The 12,525-nt window shown below is 43.1% G+C and overlaps 4 protein-coding genes across 5 annotated transcripts in view; 1 reads left to right on the top strand and 3 right to left on the bottom strand.

The window, feature by feature from the left end:
- Positions 1–3,562, top strand: part of LOC131682420 (apoptosis-resistant E3 ubiquitin protein ligase 1) — a 246,792-nt gene extending 243,230 nt beyond the window's left edge. For both annotated transcript variants that reach the window (XM_058963869.1, XM_058963868.1), the window contains exons 6-9: positions 612–1,225; positions 1,280–1,474; positions 1,534–1,601; positions 1,664–3,562. In XM_058963869.1, coding sequence (XP_058819852.1) covers positions 612–1,225; positions 1,280–1,474; positions 1,534–1,601; positions 1,664–1,766 — 980 coding nt within the window. In that variant the 3' untranslated portion in view covers positions 1,767–3,562. The remainder of the gene's footprint in view (positions 1–611; positions 1,226–1,279; positions 1,475–1,533; positions 1,602–1,663) is intronic.
- A 4,218-nt stretch (positions 3,563–7,780) lies between these two features.
- Positions 7,781–8,281, bottom strand: LOC131678259 (uncharacterized). Its single transcript, XM_058958273.1, has one exon. The coding sequence runs from the start codon at positions 8,279–8,281 to the stop codon at positions 7,781–7,783; it is 501 nt and encodes a 166-aa protein (XP_058814256.1).
- A 93-nt stretch (positions 8,282–8,374) lies between these two features.
- Positions 8,375–9,139, bottom strand: LOC131678257 (uncharacterized protein K02A2.6-like). Its single transcript, XM_058958271.1, has one exon. It carries the CDS (start codon positions 9,137–9,139, stop codon positions 8,375–8,377), a length of 765 nt encoding a protein of 254 aa, XP_058814254.1.
- Positions 9,140–9,176: 37 nt separating this feature from the next.
- Positions 9,177–12,314, bottom strand: LOC131678256 (uncharacterized protein K02A2.6-like). Its single transcript, XM_058958270.1, has one exon. The coding sequence runs from the start codon at positions 12,312–12,314 to the stop codon at positions 9,177–9,179; it is 3,138 nt and encodes a 1,045-aa protein (XP_058814253.1).
- Between the last annotated feature and the right edge of the window lie 211 nt (positions 12,315–12,525).

Here is a 12,525-nt window from a genome sequence, read left to right as displayed (position 1 = left end):
TCTCTACCAACCTCGTGAGCTGCGTTGCCCCCACTTCTCAGTGGCACCACTGGCAAGATCGTTATTAAAAACGTCAACAACATTTTGTTATTCATTCCATGTTTCTTTACCATTCATTTTCTCAGTGAATTAAGTTCTCGTCGGTTTTTCTTCGTTTGGGCCATCCGAAATACCACTTCAGATTTGACGGATAGTTGGGATAGGTTGGTGTGGCGGCGCTAGTTTTTATCGTAAATTAATTCAAATGTTTACACACGTTTTTTAAATTTTTTTGTTCGATCATGGATGTCTGTTCTCTGTGGTTATTCGGTCCTAGGTATACGGTATATCGCAATGATTGTCATAAAATTACTTTCGGAAAAGCAAGAGGTGGTGGTGTTCTTATCGCTGTTTTCAATCGACTATCGTCTAAACACAAAATTAGTCGCAACAATGGTCATGAACAACTCTGAGTAAACATCAATAGCCGTGGAACAAATATCTGTGCTACAGGGCTAGTAACACATTCCTACTGAAATTGAGAATACCTCCTAATCTGAACTCTAACTGGCTATTAGACCAGCGGCTTACTCACATCCACCTGAACTAATTCAGACCCATCTTTGTTCTAGGTATCGACTGGGGCGGCCTACGGCGGGAATGGTTCGAGCTGGTCTGCAGCGCCCTGTTCGATCCCCGCGGTGGTCTATTCTGTACATTCCATGATAAAAGACAAGCCCTCGTACATCCGAATCCGGCCCGACCGGCTCACCTCAAGCTGAAACACTTCGAGTTCGCCGGCAAGGTGGTTGGCAAGTGTTTGTACGAAAGTGCCCTCGGTGGAACATACCGGCAGTTGGTTCGGGCACGTTTCTCCCGCTCCTTCCTAGCTCAGCTGATTGGCCTGCGGGTCCACTACAAGTACTTCGAGCAGGACGATCCGGATCTGTATTTGTCCAAGATTAAGTACATTCAGGACACCGATCTGGACAGCAGTGAGAATCTTGAGCTTTACTTTGTGGAGGAGATTTACGATTGTTCCGGTCAGCTGACAAAAACGATTGAACTCATTCCGAACGGGGCCAGAACGAGGGTTACCAATGCGACCAAGAACCAGTATCTGGATGCCTTGGCACAGCAGCGACTGTGCAATAATGTTCGAGAGGAGATTGATAGCTTTCTGAAGGGGCTCAACGGGATCATTCCGGACAATTTGCTGAGTATCTTCGATGAGAACGAGTTGGAGGTAATTTCTTGATAAATTATTTATCACGTAGTATTAATTTTATTTCAATTATAGCTGTTACTGTGCGGCACGGGTGAATATTCGATAGCTGATTTCCGGGCCAACCACATCATCAATGGAGGTTCCCCGGAGTTTCGACGAGTGCTCGGGTGGTTTTGGGCAGCTGTTGGAAATTTTTCCCAAACCGAAATGGCACGACTGCTACAGTTCACCACCGGATGCTCACAGTTGCCACCGGGAGGATTTCAGGTTTTACTTCTATTCAGATAGTAATAGTATTTTGGTATTTAGAAATATTTATGTTTTAGGAGCTCAATCCGAGGTTTCAAATTACTGCAGCTCCAACGTTTGGTAATCTGCCAACGGCACACACGTGGTAAGACGTGTTTTCTTAATTTGTATTGTTAAAATTCTGTAAATAATACTTTTAATTTTCAGTTTCAACCAACTTTGCCTGCCGGACTACGAAAGCTACGAGCAGTTCGAGCGAGCTCTAATGTTTGCCATCAGTGAAGGGACGGAAGGGTTCGGTATGGTATAATTTTAAAGCAGCGTAAACCAAAAAAGAGTCAAAAAGCACAAAAAACTATACTGGTATTAGTAGAAGACCAAACTGACGTCAATTCAGTGACCTTTGAGAACATTAGAAAACAATTTCCGATATCTTTAGAACTCCGTTGTGAGATTCATTCCTGTATCGTTATGGGATTAGTTACTAGTCGGTTATCGTGTCAGTATTCGACACCATTTCCACAAACCGTAGGATTTGTAGTTTGTAAGTTGGAAAATAATCAAACCGATATTTAATAGATGATAGTCAAACGTTTGTTTCAAGGACCAATTAAACCACAAAAGGCTTTAGGCCAGATGTGATATGACTTATCGGAAGGGAACAGCTGAGGTTCCGTATTACTAAAAAAAACCTTTCTCGGTTGTGTTAAAAAAACGATTTTTATCAAACAGTTCGCTAGTAGGGTCCATTTGATTGTGAATACAATATCAATTACTGTTCTTTTATCGGTGCCAAAACATTGTACTGTTGCGTCCTTTCTAAAACGAGAGATATCGGACCGAAAAGTCGCAAAACGGGAAAATTTTGTTCTACGATTTAGTGCCAAACTTTGCCTGACACGATTGATTCTGATCTGTACATCGGGAACACCCCAATTGTGCTGAAACCTACAAAGCAAATATCAACGATCTCATCTAGGTTTGGACAAATGCGCCTTAAAAAATAGAAAACTAATATTTGATAACCAACCATACCAAGAAAAGGTATGCAAGCTACAACAATAGGAAAATCAAATGGTTCATGTGAATCGTAATGTAATTGAATCAAAAACAACCACCATCAAGCTCACTCGAAACGTATCAGCCATTTGTAATCAGTCTAGTCGTACGAAGAACCCCCAAAAAATGCTTAGTTTCCTCCAAGAAAACATGAATCGAATAACAAACATATTCTTCATTCCATAGGAAAATTAGATGTTTAAGAAGATGACTTTAATTTTCTAGACTCGTCAAACAGGACAAATTAAACGAAAATTACTACTAGAATCTGACACAAGTAAAATAAGCTCTGGTTCTGTGATACTGAAAATACAAAAAGAAATAGAGTTAATTTGTGCTGTCTCGTTTTAGCAGTTTTCATTTCAGTTAAATTCAACGATAAATTGGTAATTATCCACGCCAAGGGAATCTGTATGCGATAGCGTTTAGCTTATTATATTAAATTACATTAAAGAATGGAAATTCTTTACCATAGGTCCTCGGCAAACGCATATCGTGTTGTCAAAATGGGCACTTTTAGGCGCCAGAAAAATAGGAATAGAAGTCATAGTAGCCCATCCTAAGGTCCAAGCCGACGCATCGTCGCACACGTGTCGAACTAGTGAAAAAAAAGCTTTGCCATTCGTGCCATAAATAAGCGTTCGCGTTACGTTCAATGTAAACATTTATAGCATGCAGAAACTCGAGAGGTAAAAAGTTCACAGCGCTTTAGAGCTTTTGCCTTTCATAGCATACTGCGTTGAGTGTACGTAGTATGATAGTTTGTTTCACTCTTCCGCTAACTTTTGGACAGAAGCTGTGAAATACAGCCTGAAGTATGTCAGCTAGGCACCATGCGGCCTTTGAGGGTCTCCACGTGAAACTACTATAAACAAACTACCCTACAGTAAATCCTACAAGTTTACCGCGTAAGTTATATACAAGTTTCAAATTCGTTAACATTCTCAACCACATCAGAAAAGTAGAATTCCATTCGAAACGATTGTTTAACGCCAATGAGAACTAAACCAAATAAAATAAATACCTATTATTCCATTGCTAGACAGACTCTGGATTTCACTCCATCGTACTTTTATCACCAGCCATTTCTAAAGTGGGAAAATGTAGCTTCATTCACTGCATTGCTAGATATTAGAATAACATCAGCAATGACCTTTATTTGTCCGGTTTTTTTTCACAAAGTCGTCCAAATCTACATGCTATATTTCTACCGGAGGAGAAAATTAATTTGTGAAAGGCACAACATTCCTCTACTGTAAGCTCGGGAATTTGCGGTTCCTCTTTGTCTTCTCAGAATTTGACACCAGAGCCGTAGCGTGGTCTTATGGCGCCCCTGGCGGAGTCTCAGTTGTGCGCCCCTTTGGAGTTAACTTTGGCTTTCTTTTTTAGTTCGACTTTCGAACAATAACTTAATGTTTATGTTCTCGGGTCTAGGTGGACTGTATATTAAAATCTATTAGAACTTGAGCTTAACAATTCCGAGCCGAAAAATGAGGAAAATGAGTACGTGACACGCGGTATTGAAACAAACGAATTTTTATTGCTTTTTTTTGTCAACTGTACTTCGCGACGTCTGCTAATGCACTGCTTTTTAGTTGCAAAAAAAAATTAGAAAACCCGTATAGTTTCTTGTGAACGAGTGTAGAACGACTTTGTTTCTACTTACTTGAAGTCAGCGGCTTAGCCAGAAATTCGGATTGGGGGTTTGGTGTCCTTACTGTCCAAACGGCATAATTTTGGCATTTTTGAAGTTTTAGAATTATGCAGAATTAATTTTTCAGAAAATGGTAACAGAGTTCGTGTCTTTAGCGAATTTGTTAAGACTTTATTGTAGACATGAATATTAACCTGAGTAAATCGACATAAATACTTCTTGGACGATATAACGTCAAAAATATTTTATCAAATGATGTGCTGTTTAACGTTTGAAAAACTCATCGAAGATACTAAACCTTCGAAATTGGCGGTTTCAAAATGATGCTATCTTGACGTTAAATTACTGTTTTGCCTTTCTCATATAAAGAAAGGCTATGCAATCACTGTAAAAAGCGACTTTTTAACGGAGGCCCGGAGGGCCGAGTGTCATACACCATTCGATTCAGTTCGTCGAGATCGGCAAATGTCTGTGTGTGTGTATGTATGTGTGTGTATTTGTGTGTGTCATTTAAACGCACACAATTTTCTCAGAGGTGGCTGAACCGATTTTCGCAAACTTAGTTTCATATGAAAGGTATAACGCTCCCATAAGCTGCTATTGAATTTTTAGTTGATCCGACTTCCGGTTCCGGAGTTACGGGTTGAAGAGTGCGGTCACACAGCAAATTCCCATATAAACTGGTACCACCATGATGTTCAAATGATGTAAAACATATTAAAATTGATGTAACATTACTCTAGTTTGCGGGTCTGGATCACTAATGATCAATCAAAGCAGCTTTGACCACATTGGCCACCTATGACAGTTCATGACGCCCCCGGGGAACCCGCCAAGTTCCTAAGCTAATATCACACCCATTCCACAACGAATTCTCTACCGATTTTTACAAACTTGATTTCAAATGAAAGATACAGTAATGCCATTGACTGCTGCTGAATTTCATTCGGTTCTGACTCTTGCTTCCGGAGTTACAGTGGTGTTAGTAAGGATACACTGGAATTTCCCATATAAATCGGTACAATCGTAATACCTCAGAGGCTAAAATGGTCACCAAATTACTTCTAATCGCAGATCTAGATCACTGATTGCCAATCAAACATTCTTTGAATATATTGTCCACTATCGACGATTCCGGAAGTCCGGGCATATTCCACAAATAAAGTCACATCGGTTCTTCGGTGATGACTGAACCGATTTTCTCAAACCAAGTCTCAAATGGAAGGCAAAATATGCAGCTGAGTATTGCATCACCCTCACGCCCGCAATTCCTTCATCCACCCCGTATACCAAAATAAGATGAAGGATTTCTGACGCATCCTCCACTCCCACTCTACTAACCCCCCCATTCCCTCCACTTTTAAACCCATTCCACCAACATTTCAAAATATAATCACATGAAGATAACATTGAACTCATGCTGATTAAGCTAATTAAATACTATTCTTTTGCCTTTCTCATATAGAAAGGTTACGCAATTGCTCCAAAAACTGACTTTCTAACCGAGGCCCGGAGGGCCGAGTCTCATATAACATTCGACTCAGTTCGCCGAGATCGCAAAATATCTGTGTGTATGTATGTGTGTATGTGTGTATGTGTGTATGTGTGTATGTGTGTATGTGTGTATGTATGTATGTATGTATGTATGTATGTATGTATGTATGTATGTATGTATGCATGTATGTGTGTGTATGTGCTGATTTGTTAACAAAAAGTCCACATCGGTTTTTTGGAGATGGCTGAACCGATTTTTACAAACTAAGATTCAAATGAAAGGTATACTATTCCCATAGGTTGCTATTGAATCTCATTTTCAACCGACATCTTGTCCCGGATTACGAGTTGAAGAGTATGGTTACAAAACAAAATTTGTTGATTTGTCCACATCGGTTTCTCGGAATTTTCTGAACCGATTTGGCAAATTTGATTTTAAATGAAAGGTCCATCAGCTGCTGTTGAATTTTGTGTGGATCCGAGTTCTGGTTCCTGAATTACAGGGTGATACGTACAACCACGCAGCAAATCTCGATTCTAACGAATTCTGCGATGAATGTAAAACGGTGAAATTTTTGCCTTTCTCAATAGAAAGGTATTGCAATTGCTCTGAAAACCGACTTTTTAACGGAGGCCCGGAGGGCCGAGTGACATATACCATTCGATTCAGTTCGTCGAGTTCGGCAAATGTCTGTGTGTGTATGTATGTGTGTATGTATGTATGTGTGTGTATGTGCGTATGTGTGTGTGTGTGTATGTTACCAAAAATGTCACTCATTTTTCTCAGAGATGGCTGAACCGATTTTGACAAACTTAGTCTCAAATGAAAGGTGCAACGTTCCCATAGGCTGCTATTGAATTTCTAATGGATCCGACTTCCAGTTCCGGAATTACAGGGTGATGAGTACGAACACGCAGAAAATGTCGATTTTAATAAATTCTGCAATGAATGCATGAAGGTGAATTTTTTTCGAAAATATGACCACAACTGCTTCGATTTGTAGTATTAGGTCACTAACATCCATTCAAAGTCTATTTGGCCACATTGGTCACCATCCTCGGTTCCGGAAGCCACGGCGGAAGTATCTAAATTCAGAATAACAGTCACATCGGTTTCTCGGAGATGGCTAGACCGATTTGACTTAACTTGGCCTCAAATGAAAAGTATTGCGTCCCCGTAAATGGCTATTTAATTTCATCCCGATCCGACTTCCGGTTCCGGAGTTATAGGTTGTGGCGTGCGATCACATAGCAAATTGTGATTCAAACCGACACTCCGATGAAAGCAAAAAAGGTAAAAATTTCGCTAAAATGTCTCTCAAACAACTTAAATTTGCTGTTCTAGGTCACCGACGGCCAACCAAACTTTCGTTGACTACATTGACCACCATGGACGGTTCCGGAAGTGCCCGGGAAAAGCGGCCATCTTTCAAAATTTACGAACTTACATCAGTTTCCCGGAAATGGTTGGACCGATTTTCACAAACTTAGTCCCAAATGATAGCTATAATATCCCCACAGATGTTTATAAAATTTCGTACGGATCGCTTATATGGGGCCGGAAATATAGACTAAATCGTCCGGTCACATATGAAATTCCCATATAAGCCGGAACTCAAATTTTTTTTTCAAAGGGGGGACCCCATGAAATTTCAGAAATCGAATTCGTATTTTTGATGCCAAACATCTTTAAAATGCATGAAATGTCGAGATTTTATGTTATCTCGAAAATTTTTTTTTTGTAAAAATCGACTTTTTGGGACTTTGCCGATTTCGCACCTTTTTTCAGTTCAATATTACCGTGGCTGTTTTTTCTTCTTCAAAATTTTAGAACTCGAATTATGATTTATTTTCCTGTATATAGTTGTCATGTGATGTTTTACGGTCGCGATTGTCTGACAAATAAAACACGCGACGTAATGTATATAATAACGAATTAAAATTTATTAAAAATTAAAGACCAACCGCATTGCAGGCGGTCTCGTACTAACTGACAGGTTATGTGTTTCCGCTGTTCTAGCATCGACGGGTGACAGCTGCACTGCCACCAGTGAGCTCAGCGGTAGTGTTGGTGAGTAGTTGGTAGGGATGTCCATTTCTCCCCAACATCTCCCTCCTCAATACAGCTGATAGGGATCAAACCGAATCGGCGGTCTTCTAGAGCGAGAAGAGCGACGAGGTTCCCGGACAGCTGTAGGGGTTTCATTGGCTGATAGGAACTCTGATGACGATGACGGTACAGAGCTTGAACTGGAGGATGATGACGAAGACGAAGACGCTGATGACGTATCTGCTTTTGGAGACACCCACACCCGCGCGGGTGCTTCGGATGGCGCTACAGGCTGCAACGGTGTGGACTGCTCGGATGGTACTCCAAGCACTGTTGACGGTGATTCGGCGGTTACTGACGAAAGCACAGGTAGTGGCGATGACGTGGTGATATCGCTTGCACTGGTATGCGATCTAGACAGATTCCACGCCTTCAGCAAAATGTCCAACGGCAGCTTAACATTGCTCTTAACTGGCTTCGCTGACGGCTTGTCACCGATGGCACGAGTTCGTAGTTGGTTGAGATGTGAACGAATCATGCGCTTATCTTCCACCCACACGTTGAACATAACACGCCCAATCGATTCCAAAACAACTCCGGGTGTCCATCTCCACTGGTTGTTAGAGTAAACCTTCGCATATACACAATCACCATTTTTGAATCACCGGTGAATCTTTGCTTCTATAGTGGATTCAACGGCCGGAACGGTTGACGGACACAGCAAGTCTAGGCTGGTGCGAATCTTGCGCCCAAACATTGCTTCCGATGGTGATTTACCTTCCGGTGTAGCTGGATTCGGCGTTGTTCGGTAGGTTATTAGAAATATGTCTAATGCTTCCTGGATGGCTCCTTTCCCCTCTCTAATTTTCTTCACTGATCTTTTAAAGGTGTCCACAAATCTTTCCGCTTGCCCGTTTGATTGTGGGTGATACGGTGCTGTAGTAATGTGGTTGACACCATTCTCTAAGCAGAACTTGTCGAATTCGGCACTGGCGAACTGTGGACCATTGTCGCTAACCAATGTTTCAGGCATACCGAGACGGGCAAACAAGCTGCGAAGCATGTTGATGGTAGTGAAAGCAGTAGTTGATTTGGTTTTGACTATTTCAACCCACTTGGAGTAGGCATCGACGCTCAGTAGAAAATATTCTCCTTCAATCGGTCCAGCATAGTCTATGTGCACGCGCTGCCACGGATATGTTGGCTTTGGCCACGACAGCGGTGCGGACCTTGGTGGGCTTTTAGCTACTGCTGCGCAATGATGGCAGGAACTGACGTGAGCCACGATGTCCACATCCAGCGACGGCCAGTAGACATAGCTACGTGCAATTGCTTTCATACGCTGCATTCCTGGATGACCTCGGTGAAGATGATGCAGGCAACGCTTTCGGAAACTCGATGGGATCACCAGTCGCTCACCGAACATGATGCAACCTTGTACGGTCGATAGGGAATCTCGGCGATCATAGAAGCATTTGATCTCTCGGCGTGTGATAGTGGATTTTGATTGGGGCCAACCTTCTTCCGAGATCTGGATCGTAATGTGTTGCATGTTGAATCATCTTGAAGCTTAGTGGGAGCGCGTCGATTGAACTTGTTGCTAGAGCCATGACGTCCTTTTCCAGCACAACGCTAGCCACCACAAAGTCCTCTTCCGGCTTAACATGGTGCTCAATCAGCCGCGACAATACATCTGCATTTCCGAATTTATCTGTGTTGACGTAGACGATCTTGAAGTCATACATCAGTAACTGTAACGCCCAGCGTTGTAATCGATTAGCTGTGTAGACGGGAATTCCTTTTTTCGATCCGAAGATCCGAAGTAACGGAGCGTGATCCGTCTGCAACGTAAATTTTCGACCGAAAACCATTTTATGGAATTTGGTTACGGCGAATATTATCGCAAGTCCTTCGCGATCTGGTTGGCTGTATGCTTGCTCAGCTGATGTTAATGCTCTGGATGCATGCTGGACAACTTTGATAGATCCGTCCGGAAATTTGTGGCTTATCGTGGAACCGACTCCGATGGAAGATGCATCCGCCGAAACGATGATTTCGAGTGCCGGATTATAGTGCGTAAGTAGCAAATCGGATGACAAAATATTTTTGAAGTTCTCGAAGGCTTGTTGACAATCGGACGACCAGACGAACTTCTTTCCATTCTTGAGCAGCTCATCGGGTGGATACCTAAGAGTTCGCATGCTAGGGACAAACTTGCCATAATAATTAATTGCCCCTAGGAAAGAACGCACTCCTGAAACGTCCGTCGGAGCTGGCATGTCACGGATCGCTTTTATTTTAGCCGGATCCGGACGTATGCCATGTTTATCGATAAGGTGACCAACGTATTTGATTTGCTGCTGGCCAAACGAACACTTCTCCGCTTTGATGGTGAATCCATATTCTTGTAGTCGACGGAGAACTTTCACAAGATTTCGGTGGTGATCCTCTTGGTCTACACCACCAATTAAGACATCGTCGAGATAGCCTGACGTGGCCTCCAATCCCGCTAGCATGGTGTCCACTAGCTGCTGAAAAGCGCCAGGCGCTGCTTTAACTCCCGGCGGAAGTCGGTTGTATCTGTAGAGCCCCTTATGCGTATTGATAGTGAGCATTTCTCGGGATTCCTCATGCACCTCAACCTGTAGAAATGCGTCAGAGAGATCGATTTGACTAAATACCTTACAATTTGCTAGTTTGGCAGCGGGAGAGGATATTGGTGCGGCTGTAGTGCGTCGTTTAACTGTTGAATAATCACCGCAAATCCTCACTGCTCCGCTTGCTTTTCTCACGACGACAATCGGAGCTGCCCACTCCGAGTACTCAACCGGTGTTATGATTCCAGCATTTTCCAAACGGTCCAACTCTTCATCGACAGTCTTGTACATCGCATACGCTACTGGTCTCTTCGGTCGGAACACAGGCTTTGCTCCTTCCTTCAATGTGAGGTGCACCTTTGCCTTAGTACACACTCCCGGAGCATCGTTGAAAACTGTCGGGAAGGCCTGCTTGAGGGTGCTGATCACTGTAGACGAACTGTTGATATGATTGCAGAAGCGGTCCATCGGCATCGACCAGAAGTTGAATTGATCGATGAGATCCAAACCAATTAAATTGAGATGTTGTTTCACCACGTAAAAGCGGGCCTGACGTTTCTCGCCGTTGATGGAAATCTCGCATGTACACTGAAACTCCAATTTTAGCGGCTTTCCGAATGCAGTTGAAGCTTCGATCGTCACTAGACTTGATGTAGGTCGACCGATCTGACACCAGGTTTTCTCGGAAATGATACTGATGTCCGATGCCGTATCGAGCTGGAGACTGATCTTCCGGTTGTTTACCAGCACTTCCACAAATCTTCTTCTTTTCCTTACATTCTTCACCACAACACTTTTTGTTTCCATCCTCCTAGATGGGTTGCATTTGTTCGAAGTACCTGGGCTTTTTGCTTTCTTTGCGCTGGTACAGTATCCGTCCTTGTGACCAACTTGCTTACAGTCCCGGCATTGATGGTTCTTGAAGGGACAATCCTTGGAGTAATGCATGGAACCGCAGTTCCAACATGGCGAACCAGGTCCAGTTCCGGTTATTCTGCTTGGTCTGGATGAAGATCCAAAAACTGGAGAACGCCTCTCATATCGGAATGCACGCTTCCCAACATATTGCTTACTCTTGAGCGCCTGCACAGCTGCTGAATTTGGTCCTGCCTCAATCATCGCTGTATCGTGTTTGATGCTGAGGAGCCGTTGGCACTCATCTGATATTTGCTCCAAGGTGACATCCGCTCTCTCTTCGATTCTGCTCAGCAACCTAGTTCGGACCTCGGCATCGTTCTCCGCTTTTAGTCCGCACACGAACACTAGGCACTTAAATTGCTCCTCGGTTAACTTGCCTAGTTCAAACTCGACACACAGTTTGTTGACTCTGCATGCGTACGTTTTGAAATCTTCGGTGGCATGCTTAGCGACTTGCAAGCACCGATAGCGCCTACTCAGTACGGATTCCGATGTACCATACAAGCTCTTCAACTTACTTACGGTTTCCGCAAAATTGACATCCTTTGGAAGCTTTGGAAGAATGTAGCTAGTGTAGCGTTCGTGTTCCATCGGTCCTATCTTACGGAGGAGTAAACGCACTTTCGCCTCGTCATCAAGACGAACTGCATCCTTAGCAAACAAATCCTCATAACGAACATACCAGCCAGCAAAAGTGACGTTCACATCCGGCTCATATCGAAACTCCTGTATGTTGCTTGCGAGAGAGTCTAATATTTGCTCCGGATTCGATGTTGGTTGTTGGCTCATCGACGACAGCATTGTTTGAAAGAATACTTGCTGCTGCTGTTGGAGCTGCTGGAAAAAGTGAAAACATTGTCCAACAAACTCGTTTTGCTGCTGGGTCTGCTGATGGGAATTCGGCGAGAAACGAGGTTGTCCTGATGGAAGCAACGGAGGACGGAGAATCGGATTCGATGACTGCTGCTGATGCACACCCGCCGGTGGAAAATGGTTCTGAGCTGCTGGATCTTGCTGCTGCCCATTTATCGCAATTGATTGTGGATGCGACCGATCACCCCCGGTAGGCGAATTGTTACCTTCCATTCTTCTCCTCTTCCTTGCGGGAGACACTTTCCTCGCTGTTCCTCGCAGGTTTAATTAAATTTTCACCTTTCTCGTCGCCACTTTTACGGTCGCGATTGTCGGTGACCGAGATACATGTCTGACAAATAAAACACGCGACGTAATGTATATAATAACGAAGTAAAATTTATTAAAAATTAAAGACCAACCGCATTGCACGCGGTCTCGTACT

The sequence above is a fragment of the Topomyia yanbarensis genome, chromosome 2 (assembly GCF_030247195.1).
Source record: "Topomyia yanbarensis strain Yona2022 chromosome 2, ASM3024719v1, whole genome shotgun sequence".
Taxonomy (NCBI): domain Eukaryota; kingdom Metazoa; phylum Arthropoda; class Insecta; order Diptera; family Culicidae; genus Topomyia; species Topomyia yanbarensis.
The sequence above is the reverse complement of the archived record's forward strand: the minus strand, read 5'-3'. Positions and strand labels throughout refer to the sequence as shown.

What these genes read in the sequence shown, in the direction of transcription:
- LOC131678259 (XM_058958273.1), bottom strand. Translation starts at nt 8,281, where the DNA reads ATGTTCAACGTGTGGGTGGAAGATAAGCGCATGATTCGTTCACATCTC.
- LOC131678257 (XM_058958271.1), bottom strand. Translation starts at nt 9,139, where the DNA reads ATGTTCGGTGAGCGACTGGTGATCCCATCGAGTTTCCGAAAGCGTTGC.
- LOC131678256 (XM_058958270.1), bottom strand. Translation starts at nt 12,314, where the DNA reads ATGGAAGGTAACAATTCGCCTACCGGGGGTGATCGGTCGCATCCACAA.